This window comes from Rosa rugosa, chromosome 6 (assembly GCF_958449725.1).
Source record: "Rosa rugosa chromosome 6, drRosRugo1.1, whole genome shotgun sequence".
NCBI lineage: Eukaryota > Viridiplantae > Streptophyta > Magnoliopsida > Rosales > Rosaceae > Rosa > Rosa rugosa.
This window is the reverse complement of record NC_084825.1, coordinates 22,965,693-22,985,784: the sequence shown is the minus strand read 5'-3', so window position 1 is coordinate 22,985,784 and position 20,092 is coordinate 22,965,693. Positions and strand designations below refer to the sequence as shown.

At 38.2% G+C, this 20,092-nt stretch overlaps 2 protein-coding genes and 3 long non-coding RNA genes across 9 annotated transcripts in view; 3 read left to right on the top strand and 2 right to left on the bottom strand.

Annotated features, from left to right (window-relative positions):
* Nucleotides 1-20,092, top strand: part of LOC133718849 (uncharacterized) — a 59,083-nt gene that overhangs the window by 10,445 nt on the left and 28,546 nt on the right. The window lies entirely within an intron of this gene.
* On the bottom strand, nt 201-2,016 carry LOC133718190 (putative UDP-glucose flavonoid 3-O-glucosyltransferase 3). The gene has a single exon (XM_062145001.1). The coding sequence runs from the start codon at nt 1,947-1,949 to the stop codon at nt 513-515; it is 1,437 nt and encodes a 478-aa protein (XP_062000985.1). The 5' UTR covers nt 1,950-2,016; the 3' UTR covers nt 201-512.
* On the bottom strand, nt 2,663-6,250 carry LOC133717382 (uncharacterized). 2 transcript variants are annotated; one of them, XR_009849588.1, is made up of 6 exons: nt 6,007-6,250; nt 5,238-5,343; nt 4,761-4,900; nt 3,609-4,033; nt 3,334-3,432; nt 2,663-3,018 (listed from the first exon to the last, which is right to left on the bottom strand). It is a non-coding gene; the product is annotated as an uncharacterized LOC133717382 (long non-coding RNA). The 2 variants fall into 2 exon arrangements; XR_009849587.1 differs by having other exon boundaries at nt 3,609-4,041; nt 6,007-6,247.
* Nucleotides 7,121-8,433, top strand: LOC133714216 (uncharacterized). Its single transcript, XR_009848495.1, has 3 exons — nt 7,121-7,865; nt 7,954-8,133; nt 8,285-8,433. It is a non-coding gene; the product is annotated as an uncharacterized LOC133714216 (long non-coding RNA).
* On the top strand, nt 10,839-12,855 carry LOC133717580 (uncharacterized). 4 transcript variants are annotated; one of them, XR_009849759.1, is made up of 4 exons: nt 10,839-11,116; nt 11,199-11,288; nt 11,995-12,058; nt 12,132-12,855. XR_009849759.1 is itself a non-coding variant. In XM_062144301.1 (3 exons), exons 1-3 carry the CDS (start codon nt 11,353-11,355, stop codon nt 12,337-12,339), a joined length of 348 nt encoding a protein of 115 aa, XP_062000285.1. In that variant the 5' UTR covers nt 11,291-11,352; the 3' UTR covers nt 12,340-12,855. The 4 variants fall into 4 exon arrangements, 1 of the variants encoding a protein (XP_062000285.1); XR_009849760.1 differs by having other exon boundaries at nt 11,199-11,304; XR_009849758.1 differs by having other exon boundaries at nt 11,199-11,304; nt 11,995-12,855.

Below are 20,092 nucleotides of genomic sequence, written 5' to 3'. Positions count from 1 at the left end.
TAAATACCTCTACGACTATATTGGTATGTAAGAGAACAAATGCTAAATATGGTCCTGACATCAATATAGATCTAATTATTTTGATTTTGTGAGATGCGTCTAAAAATGGAATCCTATTAATATTTCGGTTTCTAGAGACGCATCCACTTGACAAAAATAAAGGCTGAATAATCAATAAAGTGCATGACAATTTCTCCATGTCAAAAGGAAAAGAACTAGCTATATATTTATTTCACCAAGCTAATTCTATGTAAGAAAAAATCATAAGAATTTCCATTCCTAGAGCATCTCACTTGATAAAAATAGACTCAATAATCAAAAACAGTACAACATGCACTTTCTACAAACGGAAAAGAACTATATAGTCATTTCACCATGCTCCTATATAAGGAAATAACATAAGAATCAAACACTCTCAAAGTCATGCATGAAGGCCATATGATATGACACACTAAATGGAGTTTATCATCATAGACAATATCAAAGATTTTCCCCAAATGTGGTCATAAACTTTAAATTTGATCAATGAAGTGTCCCAAAGCAGCATATGAGGAACCCCCATCCATCAAAGCTTTCTTGCTGCTATCACTCATCTGTTTCACCCTCTTCCTTACATCACTATCAAGCTCCATTAGCTCCTTTATTCCACTCTCAATCTTCTCTGCAGTCACAACAACTAGACCATCCTTCCTATAACTCATATCAATTTCCACGGCTATCCCTAGTTCCGTAACTAGCTGAAATGCATTTGCTTGTTGCTCGGCATACAAGGGCCACGTGGCAACCGGCACTCCAAACCACAAGCTCTCCAGAGTGGAATTCCACCCACAGTGAGAGACGAAACCTCCGACTGCCGGGTGGGCTAATATGGCAACTTGTGGCGCCCACCCTATAACTTTTCCGACCCCAGCCGTTCGATCAAGAAACCCTTCAGGTAACACCCCTGTGTGATCGGCATAGTCGCTGGGCATTCCAATCTTTCCCTTTGTTGGAGGCTGACGTAGGGACCACAAGAACCGAAACCCTGCATGCTCCAATGCGCGAGCAATCTCTTTCACCTGGTCTTCACTGAAGCTTCCCATACTCCCGAAGCACAGAAACACTACAGACGACGGAGGCTGATCATCGAGCCATTTCAAGATATCAGACTTTTGCTTCGACTGCTTCGAATCCACTCGGTCATTGTTGTCATCGCTGTTCACGTTTAGTATGGGTCCCACCGGATACACCGGAGGGATCTTACCATCGGAACTGAGAGAAAGAAGGGCATGCGACTCCAGCTCTGTGAATGTATTTATCAAAATACCCTTGACATCTCTAAACCTTTTGGCCAAGTTGAGGAACCTGTTGCCGGTCTCCTTTTCGAAAAGGATACTAGGTAAGATTCTAGCAGCTGGCAAGGGGTTGGAGTAACTCGGGACCACCAAATCAGCAGTTGAGTCCTTGAACTCAATGCAGTCCTTGTTGTGATCATCACGAAGTGCTTGAAGGTGGAACATGAGCCCGAGCATGGAGGCGGGGGATGTGAAAAACATGTAGGTAGGAACCCCTAATTCGTTGGCTATGTCGATCATAGAGGTACAAAACATGTCGATGACAAACCCGGCGAGTCGATTCTTGGTCTCGGACTCGATGAGTTTGGCGACAACATCTTTAACGTTGGTTTGCTGATTGTCAATGAAGTTCAAGAAGTTGATGGTGCTATTACCTTGTGTCTCCATATTCTGCTGTGGGAGGTTGATGAACTTGATTCGATGTGATATGGAAGAGTCCGCGAAGGACTCAACGTAGGCATCGGTGCCGTCTATGCTGAACGGGAACTTTATGATGAGGACAGTGATGAAGAGTTGATCATCTCGAGACAGGAGGAGATTTGCGACCTCCACCGTAGCCACGAGGTGGCCAATGCCTGGGGATGGGATGAACACTAGCTCTGCCGATTGCTTCATTTAGGAGATTGAGATGCAAATAGTTCTCAGAAGATGGTATAAATTGTCTGGAAGGTATTGCAATGAAAAGCTCAGCTAACAGACATGTATTTATATGCACGTGCATGCATGTGGTTGGGTGGTGCTTTAGATACCAGTCAAACTTCTTGTTTTTTTTTTTTTGGATTACAACCAGTCAAACTTCTTTATTTGTCTTCCAAGATTTAGATTTAGGTGATGTCATGCCTTTGCTGTCATTGGCCAAATGCTGTTTCTCAGTGTCTGAACCTTTGAATTTGATACCAAATTGAATTGAAACATCTTGTACGGGGACCATAAAGACTTGGAAACCAAGTCAAAATAAAACACAAGCATAGAACCTGGCAGTTTATGCGAAACTTCATGAAAGACCATGTAATTAATAAACCAATCCGGAGCTTAGTTGGTAGAGAGGAAATTACATCCTACTTAATTGGGATATCAAATATCTAGTTTGAAAGTCGATGATCATTACCAATTAGTTTTAGTAGTAACCACGCTTTAGTTTATAACTAGGAATGACAACCCGCGGCATCGAAAGCATTAATTTCATACGTTTTTTAATTGTGTGACTCGCAAAGATAACTAAGATGTGATTAAATAAAAACAGAAAGTTGTTGCCAATAGTATAACTGCATTTAGGTTGTATAACAAATATCAAGTAATTTCTTTCCAAGTGAATTAACAACTAATAGTAATCAATTAAGTGAAGTTCTTATTTTCAAACAGATCTTTCACATGTTCGGTTAACATTTCGTACAACCCCAAGGGTCATTTGTGTATTGACCTGAAAGGTCGTCACCTTCATGCTTTGTAGAGTGGCAATTGCCTCCTACCAGCCATGAAGTATTCAAGAGTTCAAGAACACTTCAAGCTTATACATCAAGTTTCCCTTCTCAACTTCTTCAATTGGTCCAAGAACTCTTCACCGCTGCTAGCAGCTACATTGTTGCGGGCACTGAGGGTGATTGTGATTCTACAATAGAATTTTGTGCCGTGCTCGAATGTCTCCAACTCCATTCAGAAAATCATGCAGTCGGATTATAGGTTTCTGCATATTCAAAGTAGAGCTCCTTAAAAAAAAAAAAAAAAAAAAAAAAGGTAAAGCCTCCGCAGCCCCGACAGAAGTGGAAACTATGCGACATACTGACATGTGAAACAAAGCAAAGACAGAAAGCCATCGAATCAAACCCAAAAAACAATAAATTGCATATAACGACCCTTCTATTGTAACAAAGGATTCCCCTTTTTTGTGGAAAAGGCCAATACAGACAGGACCTAGAGCATTTAAATTTTGAAAAGAAACAAATTAAAGAAATATGTAGGTTATATGATGTATGAGTTGAATGTAATTTTATTAGTTCACCTGGGCTGATGCAGGAAAGTTTTTCATGCTTGAGCAAGAGCTGAAAGGTCTCAACATCTACTTCAGTACTGGAATACTTTTCTGAACTCATATGCATTTCTACGCACAATTACAAAATTCAAGTATATGATTAGAAACTTTACAGAAACTAAAACAATACAACATAATAAATAATCTATAATAATCAACCGACAATTAATAAATCGTCTTTTCATGTTGAAATAATCGTCTTTGGCATAATATATGAACTAATGCATAATAATAAACACACGTACCATATTCACTTCTTCACTCCGTGGGGGAAGATTTTTGAAGGTCATTGGTGACAAATAGAAGGTACATGACGATCATCATGCTGAGGCTTTTAAGGATCTGTAGTCTTTGTTGCTGTTGAGTGGACCTTGCTTTGAAGGCGTTATGCAAGGATATTCCCCAAGAGGAATGAAGGAGGACGCCCTCTAATTTCTTGCTTTTGGAGCTTTGATCTTAGCCCTTTAGGCCTCAATATCAGTTGCTCATAGAGATGTGAGAACACCAGCAGAAACCCACCCGCCAATACTGACAATATGATCTTTGCTACTACCACTAACAGCTCTTCTTCAATTTTTCTGACCTTCCATCTGCTGCTGCTTGTAAATCTTCCTTTCTCATCCTATGGTATATGACTGTTATTCTCACCGAGGTCTATGGCTCTGTTTAACTGTAAACCTAAAAAGGAACACGGTTAGCATCTTCCTTATTGCAACCAAACTAATGCAGCGGCATTCTTTCAATTTCTAAGCAACCATATATAAATCGAGCATATAAAATTCAATGCAGATAACCTGCATACTCAGCACTTTACATATAATAACAGTAAAAAAAGAATAAACTATCCAAATCCTTGCCCCTTGTAACTCAGTTCAGCAGAAGCAAGAGGCAACAAAGTGAAAATTGAGATTGACAATAAATGGGAGTGAATAGCAATTTGATAGAGAGCATCAACTAAAAGGCAGAGATAATCAAGTACGCATCATACAGCAAAACCAATGTAAATGAGATGAGCATGTATAATATAATGTAAAGCATAAGGTAAAGACTTTGTTCCGAAAACAGATTTGAAAGGAATTGATGAATAAATATGCCAACACTGAAAATGAAAATCGATTCTGCTGAGCCATCATCTTTACAATCAGATAAACATGAAAAGAAAAAAATATATATCAGTTTCCATTGAAAGTCATCATACGTGCCATAAAAATCAGCAAAGAAATCGCTACCATAACTTCATGTAACTAAATACAGGGAGATCACTACCACCTATTGCAGATGATCAAAGCGTATATATAGAAGTTCATGAATGTAAATGAAGGCAAATTCATCTTCATCTTGTATTCACAATTAGTGTTTGATAGGACCTAATTCAAAATTGAGAAACTAACACTTACCAAGGTCCTCTGCCTTCTTCAACCTTTTCCAAAGCTAATCGAATGGTTGTTCAAAAGCTAATGAACTCACTGAGCTGCGGAGGCCCATTCATGATGCACTACTGCATTGTCTTCTCTGTTATGTCCAAATTTCACATAACCTACAGGAGCAGCAAAAAATGTTTCATACTGAGAACCATATTAAGATAAATGATATTGTCTAAAACAGTCCCATATGTTATGAACTTATGATCCTGACATCGTACTTAAAAACATTCATAGATATCCATGTATAAACCACGAAAAGGAAAATCATTGGTGACAGGAAATACAAATCACCTCGAGCGAGAGAAAAGTGTATGTAAAATAACAAAAGTTAGTGATATGAAGATTGTTCAAAAATCTATTAAAGAGAGAAAAGTCAAAATACATAATAAATTTTAGAAAAGCATCGATGTTAATGCACAAATAAAATTTTTTACTTAAAACTTCACTCACCTTTCACACATAGAAGACCAAATTATTGTTCACTTCTCTATTGTTACTGACTGATTTCGGTTTTTGAGATAGAACTGAAGCTGGTAGTTTTCAGAATGAGGTTCATCTATTACAGAATATGGATAAATACAATTGTTAGCATTGGTTAATTACCAAAAGGATATGAAGTAGTAAACTGTATATGCTTTTTGCAAATCTTGATATGAAATATATTAACTCATTTGGTTATAGTTTGATATTCATATGAATAAATGCTATGGTTAATATTGGTAGACATTCTTTTTCTTTGCAAACTGAAACACACGGATCAAAGAATATATATATATAAACAGTAAAACCAGCATACAATTAATCAAATAGCTTCAAGTGCTTTCAATTAATCAACCAGATTTGGAAGTGGAAGACAAACCAAATTTCTAAACTGTAAAGATCTATATCAATTGAAGATGAACAATAAGCAAAAAAAAAAATCAATCAGAAACCAAAGTATATCAAAAGTAGCAGAAACAGTAAAAGAGAAAAATTTTCAAAGCTGTCAAACGGACTAAATGGACAAATTAATGATAGAATAAAAGCAACTGAATAATCTCCCACTCCAATAAAAAAGGAATCAAACAATTTGAATCAGATGGTTTCTTGCCCTTAGAGATACAACATCATTTTGGGTACAGATGAACAATCTGGTAAAACAAATTATCGTAATTGTTTGATAAAAAAATCAGTGCTTATTAGATTGGGCTAATTCTATTCTATCACTATAAAATCTTACCAAGTTATGAGTGATGGGGATGTTGCTGGGTGCTGTTGATGTCGGCGAATGAGAGAGACTGATGTTGATAAAGGCTTCTTCTGGAAATGGAAAAGTAATGGAGTAGAGACTGAGGTCTACAATGTTCTTGCTGCTCACAACTCTCTTTCTCTGTTGCTCTTTTTTGTAGTGATTTTTGGGTTTTGAGGTGGATTTTAACTTGGGGGTGAGGGATCTGCTTTAGAAGAGAGAAGAAGAAGATCAGATCGATAGACAGATCTCAAAGGAGGGTAGAACCGTCCTTTCCGGCCCCAGGCACTGTTCCGCACTGTTGCCTTATCAACAGTGAACTCATCTTTAGTATATAGTAAATTTATTAATTAGGTGGGAGATATTTAGGTTGTTTTTACACTTACGAAAGAGGGATGGAAGCTAAGCAGTTAAAGCACCATATTTAAGGTTTATTTTGGTCTCCCGTCAAAGTATATGACCTATTAGTCTGTCTCATACACATTTAATAAAATTATCAGTCTTATCAGCAAATTAAGTCATTCTCATTCACTCAATTTTAGGTCTACACTTCTACATTTAAAGTCGGCAACAAAATTCTTCGCAACAAAGAAAGAGTTGTTTGTTTATTTTCAAAAAAAAAAAAAAAAAAAAAACGTTGTTTGTAGCCCTAGTTAAAATTCAATGCTAACAGTACAATGGTAGCTAAATATTCTAAAGTCATTGAAAAGCAACATGAGCTGGATGTTCTAAAATAGCGCACACTACAATAAATTCTAGCATTAGTGACCAAATTGTCAATGACCACATCAATGTTGGTCACAAATAGTATTGAATTAGTGACCGCTATTATCACTAACACTTTTAATGACTGAACGTTTTAGTACTAGTGACCATTTATGTTGGGTCACTGATGTTTCTAGACTTTATAATACATGGTTATGCTTTAGTGACCAAAACTTTTCAGCTAAATGGAGGGAATTTTCTCTTAGAGTAGGCGGGTTGGTTTCAAAATTAAAAACCAAATTCTTTTACGAGCGCAGCATTCAAAAAGCGCTATTTTAATTCGCGAACAGAACCCTTTTGCTTCATGGTCCATCGCTGAGCTGCTGTGAGGGTTGAAGAAGGGGGACGTTGTGAAGCTAACCCAGGTCATGGAGAAAGGCTTCGAGATTGATCAGATCGAACCGCTGGAGAATTATCCTACGGTTCTAATTTTCACAACAGGATCTGGAATCAGGTTTGTTGCCATTCAATTGATTTTGGATTCACTAATTTTGAGGCAATAGAATGAATTCGATTGTTAACATGTTTCAATTTCTGTTCTGGAGTCCGATCAGGTCTTTGATTGAATTAGGGTTTAATGTTGATGAGGGATTCAAAGTGAAGCTCTTCTATGGGGCCAGAAACCTTGAAAGAATGGCTTATCAGGTCTGTAATAATGTTGTTCTTGTTCATTTTCATGTGTTTTCTAGGATTGTATTTTCTTTTTCGATTTGTGACTACTTTTGTTTGATTGATGTCTGCAATGTGCCTTTTGCTTTATTTTGGTTCTAACTACATATTGGTTTGAATGGGCGTGGAATTCTTCTAGAGAAACTAATCTGGAAACCAACCAAATCCGAGAGCTTTGGTACTTCAAAAATTTTAGATATTATTTTAATTAAGTTTGCATAAATTTTGAATTGGGGATTTAAGTTTTGGGTTGAGAAAAAGTTCATGGTCATTGATGTGAATGAATTGAGACACATATTGAGGAGCAGCACGAATCCATTATCAGAGAAACAAAAGTAAATCTACTCACCGAACTTATGAATCCATTAACAGATATTGAGGAGCAGCACGAATTGTTGCAAGGTTAGGTTTCCCAGGTATATCATATAGAGATATGGTATCTTATAATAAACTAAAGGGTCACTATTTAGTTGTGCATCAATTCACCAATGCTTTGTTTTGTAGTTGAATGCTGAGATTGCAGACTTCAATGAAGCAAGAGAAAAGGAGTTGCCTCTTCTTCAAGAGGTAGATGCCAAAGTTAAAGAATTGCGCCAAACCATTGAAGGCGTTAACAACGACCAAGTTAAAGTCAGAACTTCTCTTAAGAAGTTGAAGGAGAAGAGTGGAGAAATCGACAAAGAGGTCAGATTGTTCAGAGATTTTTATATCAATTAGATAATATATAAAGAATGTAAGGGTCTTAGTCACTTTGTGGTTGTCAATGCCTCTATATTCCAGTTACAGATTCCATTTAATGTTTGGTGTCTGAAGCTTGATAATTGTATTTTACCAGGAGAAGGGATTTGTAGATGCAAAATGAGTTCAACGTACTGGTGGTCAGAAGTTGGCTTTGCACGATTCTGTATGAGTGGTGGGTTGTTTCTTTTTCTGCAATCTGTATCTAGAATTGTAATAATATTGGTGCATATATATTTTAGTCAACAATTCATGTTAGAAGTTTAGTGTCTGAAGCTTGACAAATGTATTTTGGTAGAAGCTACAGGATTCTGTTGGAACAGGGAGTTGTTTCCTTGTAAAACCTCAAAGCAATTGCTTGACACTCCTCTAGCTAGATCTATCTATATGCATGTTAACTATGAAAAAAGAAAAAAGAAAAAGTAAAAGAAAAGGAGAAAACAATCTTTATTTGGTGCACTGGTTGCCAGTTTACAAAATGTTACATCTTACTATGTAGCACTTTATTTATGCTCATCAGTAGCAGTATATTTATGTTCTCTAGTAGTAGTTTCTTTTTACTTGAGGCATTTAATACTAGCTAGGCATTTACCCACTTGTTTCTTTGACAAGTGGGTGTTTTTCTTCACAATTGCTAGTGTTGTTTTGAAATTGAAGTTTGCATCACCTAGACAGTAAGAGACCTTACATGTCAACTATCAACATATGCATTCCTCCAACCACTAGTCTGCAGGTAAGCTAGTCATCAAATATAGCATATCCATAATTAACTGCAAACAAAATTTTTAAAACTTTATGTAATGTCACTTTGGCTTGGCTTGTGTTGGTATACCTTTGGATTGAGCATGAATTAAATGCAATCAATTTTTAAAATTTCTGTAAGGTCAGGTTTGCTTGGCTTGTGTTAGTTTGTTTTTCATTGAGCTACTTGGTCTTTTTCATGTCACAAGCAATCGTGAAAAGGAAAACTCTCTCTCTATCATTCAATACTTGGTTTTTTGTTCCATAAGAGGTAATTTCCAATAACACAAAGCAATTCATCAGATATTTGATATCTTCAAATATTAGTGAAGTTGCACGTATCATTGTGGCTGCTATACTTGGTATATCATTGTCCCGTGCTGGTTCATGTATTTTACAGATTTTGATGTTTCAGATTTTGGATTGTCCCATGTTAGTTCATGTATTTTACAGATTTTCATGTTTCAGATTTTGCTAGCTAGCTGCTGTCCTTCTTAAGCAGTTTATTAAAAAAACACTGGAACGAGGGCGATGAAGCATTTGAACACCCTGATGTTTCAAATGATGAGAAGGTATTCCCAGCAGTTGACATTTTCAAGTGCTTAAATTTGTAATACTGTTGACCTTGATAGTTAATTTGTATTCACTTTCCAGAGACTTTGATAACAAGTTGGGCATGTATCTATAATTTTAGTTGCCTACCTTTGTATTAGTAGCTTTTCTCTTTTCTTCCTATGTTGTTCTGGAGTTATGACCTATATGTTTTTTTTTTGTTCGTTATTTTTTTAACTGACATTGTGCATCTACGTTTTTGGATATCGATCGACTCCCATAATTTGATAGTGTTTTGTTATTTTAGATTATCTACTTTTGATGTTGTTGTGGTATATATTTAACAGTGGGTGTACTTGCTGGTGAAGTAAGTTGGTGAAAATTCAGTACTTTATAATATGTAGTAGTTAGGTAAAAATTGCACAGTGAGCGAAAATTTCACACAACATAATTTCACTCGTATTCATTTAGTGAATAGAGTTTTTATTATTTTGGGTTCGACCCATTCAAAACAGAATGCGTCTCTTAATTACGATCCATTTTTATAGCGAAACACTATTTGATTCAATTTATGAAGAAACCAATTGATGTGATGTGTGTTTGTTTGTTTTTTGCGGCTGCTTCCGGATAGTTGAATGGGTTGTCTACGTACCCTTGGAGAGGGATCAAGCGACTCGTAGTTCAAGAGTTTCGATGAGTGGATGACTCATTGGATGGCTGTGATTTTTGAATGAGAATAGTGTTTGGGTGAATTTGGTTGAAGTGAATCAGAGATTCGATTTTATGTTTAGGATGCGGTTGCATCTAGATAAATTTGGTTCTAGATTGCCTACATACCCTCTGAGGGATCAAATCACATGTAGTTCCGGCATTTAAGATTTAAATGGGTAGATGACCAATTTATTTTGAATTTGTGTTTGGGAGAGGGTTTAAAGCCCTTGAATTTGGTTTGGACTTTATTTGTGTGATTTGGAATGGATTTGATTTTTGTGGTGTTGAGAAAATTTGACTGGAGTCAGTGATTCATTTGAAACTGGCCAAATTTGACTGGTGGAGTCAAGGATTCTGTTTGGAGTTGTGGTTGCATCTAGTGGGTCGCTAGACTGCATACATACTCTTTGAAGGGATTAAAACCATTGTAGTTTGTACTTTTGGGATTTTCAATTTTATACCGATCTTTTTATTCAACGGAAATATATTTTTGAACCCATCAAAAGAACCCATTTTTGGACACCCGATTTTTGTAAAGCATCCCCTGCTTTGAAATGGGCACCTAAATGTGTCGAGCTTTGAAATGAGCATTTAAAATGGGTTTTGTGCTGCCTTTTTAATTTGTCGATGAACACTTCAGACAGGCCAGAGGTGAAATGATATGGACACCCAATGGAAAACCCAGCTCATGTCTCCGACAAATTCAACCCCAGAAGCCACTTGGTAGACGTCATCTCCACTTTGGCAAATTTGCTAAACTCGAAAACTTTCAGAGTGAGCATCAGCTTGGATTAGAGATTGAATCGGAGATGGAGATCAATTCTATCAGCTCGATTCAGAGGTGGAGTCATAATATCCTGCCCCATATGAGTAAAGGGGGTTACATCCTGATTCTGCACTTCAAACAATCCGGGATGTGTATTGGGTAGCGACTCTTTCTTCCTGAGCCTCTTTGATTCAGAGAAAAAAGTTTCTGACAATTAATCTTGTTTGTTTTCAATTGCTAGCACTCTTTATCAAAATTTGGTGCAATTTTTGGTCTCCGTATTCTTCCATTTCCTTTGTTGGGATTGCATTGCTTCTCTCCTGAACGCCTGGTGAGCACTACAACGGGTAATTGCTACCTCATTGAAATTTGTTGTCTTGTAGCTACCAATCCACATGAATTTCAAGTGCTTGATTAAGACTTTTGTTCTTTGTGTGCGGGCATATCAACTTGAACATGGCTTCCCAAAAGGTGAGTTGTTACCATGGCATATAATTCAATTATCAAAGCTCAATTGATTTATATTTGTCTACAACACCACCGCTTGGTCTCTTTGTTTTATACCGGTACTAGTCTTTTTTTGCTTCAAAAGATTATCCACCATGGACTAGTAGCCTTTGCATTATGCCTTGATTTTGTTTTATTTTGATTGAGAAAAGACCACGTAGCTAGGCATCTTACTTGGTCTTTTGTTGTTTGACTTGCATGCCATGTGAACTTGCAGCATGCTTTAACAAATCAACCTTTCTTCCCTAGCTTCATAACATATATTTTGTGATTCTTCAAAACACCTGGAGATAGCCTCGTTCTTTGTCATTTAGCTTTCAAAAAGAAAAAGTTGCATCATACAACACTTACACATTTATGGTTTCAAAGAATTATATCTTTTGCCTTTGTCTTTCACATGAACGTCATCTTCTCTTTTTTTTTTTTAGACTGAGAACAATAATCAATTTGTGTCAATGATCAATTGTATCGTCTTCTTTTAGCAATTCTTTATAATCCCATGTTTGACAGAGCCTTTGTATATGATGCAGGTGCAAGTGTAAGGAAGGACTTTGACAGTGAACGCCATTTCACCGCTGGGATTCAGTTGACAAGGTGGGTCCGGAGAAGTGAAAAGCTTCAGCTCTTGGTCTTCAAGTTTCTGATCTCCTTCCCTCCTTGCTTGCAGGTTGCTAGAAGTATTGGTCTGTTCTTTGTGTGGCTTGTTTTGCAAGTGGTGCAAGGCCATTTGTTTTGTTGCTGTGGAAAGGAACGCAGGAGGTAGAAGGCTTTTGGTGGTGACCGTTGTTGGTCTGCAAAACAGCTGTTGTGGAAGCAAATGGGCATTGGAGCCTTGTATGTTGACACTCTGTTTGCTGCTGCAAAGCACTTGTTAGTACTCAACAAGGCTTAAAAAGAAATTCCACCAGATTGGTCATGCACTTGTTGATACACATGTATCGTAAACGAGATTGCGACCGCTCCGGGGACCTCCATAGCTCCATGGTGACACAAGTAAAAGAGACGCTGTAAAAAGAAAAGAAGTACCACTGGTGGATCAGAGAGACCTCAACCTTTGTATCTGCTTGTTGGCTCCTCGACACTTGTTGGCCCCTTGAAGCACGATCAAAATCTCTGAACGCTTCTCCTTCTTTTGTAGCAAGGCTTCGCCTCTTTCTTGATGTATTTCTTGTTTCTTCTCTCCAGCCTTTTCTACTGCCGCTCTCTAGCCTTTTATGCTTCTGCTCGCCTCCTCGTTTGATGCAAAATCCTCCATTTTATATGGACTTGGGATCAGCTAGAGATAAGCTTCGAGGATATCCAAAATTTGAATTTGAATGGATTCCATAAACTTCAAATTTCAAATATGTGATCCTGAGCTCCGTTGAGGTTGTTAGTTTCTTTTATTTCAACGTGGCTAATTTGTGAGCTGCCATAATTGCATTTTGAATCTCCAAGAGGTGCAGTCAATCCCATTTTGTGGATAGGTCAATCTGATTTTGCCTTTGTTTGAATGCATGACCAGACTTGCTTTTGAAACACCATCCTCTTTCTTTCCAACGTGGGGTTGACTCCATGTTTATCCCTTGGAGATTATTTCCTTAAAATGTCTAACAAACCTAGAGTCCATTTATGATGAACCCACTAAGAGTTAAATTCTTCAGATAAGAAAAGTTGAACACTTTTGTTTTAGAAGCTTCATGCTTCCTCTCAACACGTGAGCTACAAGCTGTTGATCATCCTCCTTTTTTAAATTTGAATTTTGTTTGCAATAAACTCCATCAACTGCAACTATCATTTGAATTCCCAAGTTAGCGTGATAATATTTTCACAAGAAATGTGGAGTAAATCCAGCTCTCCCAAACCTGGATGTTGATTCTACGCATTTTTATACGTGTAATTATATCTAAAATACTAGAATTAAGCTAATCCTCAAGTTAATTAATATATAGTTAATCTATTTTTATTTATTTTGTAGGAAATAAATGGAATTACGGAAATCGTGAGAAGTTGGTGCGAAATCGGAGCAAATGATTAAGAAATGAAGAAAAGATTGATTTCATTAATTAATGATTAATTAATCATTGGATAATGATTAATTAATCATTGAAGTTTAGCATCTGTGCTATCATCACGTGAGAGGTGCATCTAGGGGTCATCATTTGGCCCGCGGGCCTAAAAGCCCATGGGCGCCCGCCCGGCCCTGCCCGCAGCAAAGCCCATCTTGGCCCTGCCTATTGGGCACGAGGCAGGGCTAGGGCGGAGGGTTCAAAGCCCAGGCCCGGCCAGTTATATGCCCATTAAAGCCCGCCCGGCCAGGCCTTATAAGCCCACCCGAAAGCCCATTCAATTCTTGTATTAATATCTTTTTATGTAGTTATATTGAACTAATTATTGCATTAGGTCATTTGTTTTTTTAATTTTGTATTTTATTTTGGTCAATCATTAACATATCATAATTTTTTCATAGCTTTTTGTATTTTTTCTAACAAAATAATATGACATATAAATATAATGGGCTCGGCCCTGTCCACCCAAAAAAGCCCGGTCCGGCCCGAAAAAGCCCGTAAGGCCCTGGGCCTTGATTTTTAAGAGAAGCCCGGCCCTGCCCGAAAAATAAAAAAAAATATGTTTTGGCCCTGCCCGGCACGGCCCTGCCCATTAATAATGGTGCATCAATTAAACATTATGTTTAATTGAATTAGCCAATTAAATGATGACACATGGCCATCCATACCATATTCTTGCACGCCAGACCATTTCCTTCCTTTTCTTTGGCACCAATCAATTGCTGACACGTGCGCATCACCTTATCTCTCATTTGCCTCTTCCAACTGAGGATGGCCACAATTAAAAAGGGAACCCATACTCATAATCATACCTACCTTCTACAGCGCCGAACTTCCCAGTTTCCATAGGGGGAGGGTTGCTGCCCTCTCCTTTCCACCCTTTCATTTCTCTTATTTTCTTTACTTTTCTTGTGGGTATTTGGAGGATTTCTCACTCAAGCTTCAAAGAATCATCATCAAGAGCACCACACCTCTATTTTGGGTAGTTGGGTGAATAAATTAATTGGTTCATACTAGCTCATAGCTAGAAGTGACCAAGCCAACTCTCCCCTCTCTTCCTTATTATCTATTCCATAATTTTATTTGCTATTGATGATGTATTTGACTATGGATAGTGAGTAGTTCAATTTGGGAGTTAGGGTTGAGAAGCCCTAACTCATCTTGTATAATTATTGATGCTTTAAATGAAATAAATGCAATTTCATTGTGTATGCTTTAAATCCGAATTTATTGGTCCGTAGAAGCATGTTTCTAGGCTTTGTCACCCTTTGAAATTATGTTGTGGGCAATTGTGATGAATAGATTGATAAATTGACAACTTATTAATCTTGTGGCATCTAGGATTTAAGTGTGGTAACCATTAGCTAGCTTAATCGTAGCTAAGCTTGGTTGGGTCTCTATTATCTTGCTCTCTAGACCTCTAATTTTGGATATTGCGGCCTTAATCGGCGTAATGCCCAATTTAGAGAGTTGATTGTGGCCTTAACCGGCATAGTCAAAACACCGAAATGATAATTGGTTTAGTAGCCTTAACCAGTACTAGATACGGGACTCGACACATATAGGAAATGCATGCATTTGTGAAATTGACATCGATATTTGCAAGATAGTTAGTGTGAATCACCCGACACTCCCATGTTTCCATTAATTTGAAAACCCAAATTTAATTTTCTAGTTCGTTAATTAGTTGTTTAGTTTACTTTTCGATTGCGTTTAATTTAGTTAATTCACAATTCAAAACTTTCTACAATTTTCGACTCATTTGTGCATATCTACCACTAGGCTCTTAGTTTTGATTAGGCTTTGGTGAAAACCAAAGTCGAGCATTGCTAAGGCTTGGTGCCTTAGAATAGCATTTTTATTTTATTTACTTTTCTTTTTCCTTTATTTGCTTAGTGACTCTAGTTCCGACTATCTAAGGATTGTGGATTAGCCACTAATCCCTGTGGTACGATAATTTTGGGCTTAATACTTCCCTATCTTGACACGATTCGTACGCTTGCGAGAGTATATGCATTCAAGTCAGACGTCATGCACTCTCATGCTCTGTGTTTGCCTCTCGTTTTTTTTTTTTTTTTTCAATAGTAGTTAATCTTGACAATGCATTTGACCTTTAGTTAAGAGTAACTTTATCATACAGTCAAAACTAATATACCTTAATCTCCTCCTACATCTAATTAAGTAATGGTTACATTTTCAGGTGGTTGTGCGCAAACTTCTTTTGTTTTCATTAGATGATCCTCATAGGAAAATTTGTACAGCAATTAGAATGGTTGTAGCATCAATAGCAAGTTATGATTGGCCGGACTTATTACCATATCTAATGAAGTTGATTAACAACCAAACCAATATGAATGGAGGTAAGCCTTTCCAATTCATGATTTGCCAACTCTATCTTGATTCTATTTGTGTAGCCAAAATGAGTCTATCAGAAACGTTAAGTGTCTTAAATTGTTTGTCGTGCTTTTTCATATTTGTGACTTTGACTAGGGCTGCACACGGATTGGGTTGGATTAGTTTTGACTCTAAACCGTCTCTATACTAAAGTGAGCGGTTTAAGCATTTTGGACAACCGGCCATTAAAAAAAAAAAACCTTAACCCGATCCAATCCAATCCAATTAAAGATGGTTTGGTTCGGTCGGTTAGGCGATTTTAACCTATATTATATTAACATACTATTTATGAAAAAAAATTCTAGTAAAATTCAATCTAAATAATAAAAATTATATTAAATAAGCATATTCTAAATTTAAAATACAATAATCAAATCCAAAACCAATATTCAAAAACCAAAATATAGAATAGATTCAAAGTGATTGACTTATTTGATGGCTTAGCTATAAATACTAGCTTAATATGGTAGTATTAAAGGTTAGAGAATGAGAGATTGAGAAATGTGATATGAGAGGATCAAATTAATCGTAGCGATTATATATTAGACTTCTAGGCCTTTGGACATTGGATTCGATATGGTAGTATATCATTTGAGAATAAAGTTATAATTGGATATTTAGAACTTACTTAGAACAACTGGACAAATGAATATATATAAACAGATCCTATCCAGAGCAGAGCTCCGCTTTGAAATTAACTTGTGAAGTTCGAGTTTTCGGTCACTTTTCGGTCGCATATCCACATCTCGACCGTTCAGTTTTTAGGTATTAGTGTATAGATCATCTCTGCAAATTTTCAGCCAAAATGATGACGTTAAGGCATTGATAATAGCCATAAAGCTAGTACGGTTCAGGTTGACAGATTCAGTCCGTCCATTGGTTTTAGCGAGTTAGATACCTTAACGATCATCAATTTGGCTGAAAATTTATAGAGATGTTCTATACACTAGTACCTAAAAATTGAACGGTCGAGATGTGGATATATGACCGAAAAGTGACCCAAAACTCGAACTTCACACGTTAACTTCAAAGCGGAGCTCCGCTCTGGATATGATCTGTTTATATATATTCATTTGTCCAGTTGTTCTAAGTAAGTTCTAAATATTCAATTATAACTTTATTCTCAAATGATATAATACCATATCGAATCCAATGTCCAAAGGCCTAGAAGTCTAATATATAATCGCTATGATTAATTTGATCCTCTCATATCACATATCTCAATCTCTCATTCTCTAACCTTTCATACTACCATATTAATAAGCTAGTATTTATAGCTAAGCCATCAAATAAGTCAATCACTTTGAATCTATTCTAGATTTTGGTTTTTGAATATTGGTTTTGGATTTGATTATTTTATTAATTATAGAATATGCTTATTTAATGTGATTTTTATTATTTAGATTGAATTTTACTAGAATTTTTTTTCATAAATAGTATACGACCGAAAAGTGACCTAAAACTCGAACTTCACACGTTAATTTCAAAGCGGAGCTCCGCTTTGGATAAAATCTGTATATATATATAAATTAAAAAAAAATCTCTTATTACATTCAAACATACCGGTCGATTTGGGTTCCGCGGTTTAAGCAAAAGAGAAACCAAACCAACCCAATTCATAAATGGTTTGGTTCGGTATTGAACCAGCTTTCAATTTTTAAAGTTAAAAAACCTTAACCAAACCATATTTACCGGTTAGTTTTGACCGGTTTGGCCGGTTTGTACCGTGTTTTGCACACCCCTAACTTTGACAAGTTTTTTTTCTGCTTTAGATTTACACGTTTCCTTAATTTTGCAGTGCATATAGCTCTTAGATGCTTGGCTCTTCTCTCTGTGGACTTGGATGATACAGTGGTCTCGACACTAATTCCCGCTTTGTTCTTGTTTGAGCCCAAAAGTAATTTTGGCAAGATCCTTTAGTGGATTTAGCACAGCGGACCGATACCTGCGGCCCAAAAATAAGCCTACTCGGGTTTGGGATACAGCTTCACCCATTCCGTGATCCATAAGGAAAACGAAACCTTATTGGAGTTGGGTAGCGGGGATTAAATAGGAAACTTCAATCAATATTCCTTCTATGACAAGGAGCAGTCGAAACCCTAGATATATATACCAGGTTTCAAGACGAATAAGGCTCTCTCTCTCAAATCAATCAATCCCAGCGATTACAAAGCCTCCCCGGAGCAAACCTTCAACCTCGTTGAAACCCGGTGACCGCGCGCCAGTCCTAGTGTCTCCAAGAGCCTACTGTCAGCATCACCAGATCAACCCAGTGACCGTACTTTCAGTCCTAGTCTTCCCAAGAGCCGACTGCTAGTGCAACCGCCACCGTTACTACCAGCGAAGCAAGGGTAACGCCCTCGCAACCCAGCGAAGCTAAAGTCACGCTTTAGCGCAACCCGTGCTTTCTCCAAACTTCCCAGTGATTGCTCTGCTTAGTCTATAATACTAAGTATCGATTCGGTGACGCGAAGAGATCACACTCAAAGTCCTTATCCGTAAGGCAAGAAGTCCTTTCTCGGAAGGCATAGAAAAGAACCTTGTGGCGAGGTTGGTGCTCTCCTCGTCCACAATGCTTGAAGAAGAAGTCAGGTCAAGGGACTCCCCCGACGACTGCACCCCACGGTGCTGGCACGCCCGCTCAATCACAGCAGCAAAAGAGACAGTTTGCAGGCCAACTGGTTTCCGCGTCAAACATTTTGGCACGCCCAGTGGGACTCACATAGTGTCTCTTCGTGAACGTAGCCATTGGGAAGTCAAACGAAAATCCTTACCAGAAGGTTTACGCTAACTGCCCTAGGCACAAGACCTCCAGTTACAGACCGCATTCTCGCTCGGACTGTCGTTGTCTTTCTGAAGAACAAGTGACTCAAAGATTTTCTCGCCATCTCCAATCATCGGATATGTCAGCTGAACAGGGAGAGAATCACCCGACCGTTATCGAGGGTATGGGTGTCACTACTAATCAGGCCAGTGAGCCTGTCACTACTGCTGTCTCCAATACAGTGGGAAGTGAAGAAAGAGAGGCTTTCGTTGCGAAGCCTATTCCAGAGGGAGCAACCTCCGAGGTCAGTTTCGCGATCATCCTGGAGAATATTGAAAATCATCGCAAGAAGATAGCCGCTGATTTTGAAAGGGAAACCGCGAAGACAGACCGGATCATACGCGAAATAAACCAGCGTATTTCCCGACAGGCTGAGGAAACTAAGCAACAAATTGCACAAACAGAGAGTGCATTAAGGGCTCATGCTACAGGTATCGCAGATGAGCAGAATCAACGACAGAAAGAAATCATAGGGGCTATTGCGAACCAGACTAAGCAGACGGCGTCAGATATGGCAGGTATTCGCAAGGATGGAGCTAATCTCGCGACCGAGGTGGCCATGCAAAGAGCTGAGTTGAACCAAGCTAGAGAAGTGTTGAATAAAATGTTAGGAGATCCTAACGCTATCCTTGGCTCCCTTGGCTCCCTTGGCCAACCGTCTGGTTTGGGCAAGTACGTGCCGCCAAATCAGCGAGAAAAGGTTAGCAGCAGTACCGCTACGCCTTCCGCAACCGTTGCTGCTACGCCACTGAAAAATAAAGAACAAGCATTGGTTATCGGCGGCAACAAAGAAAAGGCCACTTCCTCAAGCGGACAGACTGCCAGACAGAAGCAGCAGGCATCGAAAGGTGGTGAGGTCCGATTCCACCTTGTTCGTTCAATACGACAGCGATGGGGCAGAAAACGTATATCAAGAGCTGCCAGGAAGCTACTACGGGATTGACCAGGCTGGTAACCCGTCAAAATAACAGCTTTGGCAAAAGAAATGCCTATGCTAGCAGTGACTCTTCAACAACCAGCTACAACCCGTGGTGTACATGTAGGAGAAGGGGCAGCAACTATAAACTAAGCAATACCCTTGCAGGCTGCTCGCCATACGGTGGCGATACCTCCTCCTCCTCCTCCGGGCCCAGAATATGTGAGAGTAGAAGAGGTAGAGGAGATGATCAGGCTGGCTAATCCCAGGGCCCAAATGGACGGGGTTTATGAGGGGCCTTTCCACCGCATATAATGCTCGCGCCCTTCCCCAGGGGTTATAAAAATATCATATTTTCTACTTTTTCAGGGGAAGACACCGAGAATGCAGTAACTCACCTGGCCAGGTTCAGGGTGCAATGCGGCTAGTACTAGAATGATGACATC

Excerpts from the sequence above, each read along its gene's own strand:
- LOC133717580 (XM_062144301.1), top strand. The coding sequence starts at position 11,353 with ATGAATTTCAAGTGCTTGATTAAGACTTTTGTTCTTTGTGTGCGGGCA. Across the intron at positions 11,429-11,994 it reads TGAACATGGCTTCCCAAAAG|GTGCAAGTGTAAGGAAGGAC; the intron begins GTGAGTTGTTAC and ends TATATGATGCAG. Across the intron at positions 12,059-12,131 it reads GCTGGGATTCAGTTGACAAG|GTTGCTAGAAGTATTGGTCT; the intron begins GTGGGTCCGGAG and ends CCTTGCTTGCAG.
- LOC133718190 (XM_062145001.1), bottom strand. The coding sequence starts at position 1,949 with ATGAAGCAATCGGCAGAGCTAGTGTTCATCCCATCCCCAGGCATTGGC.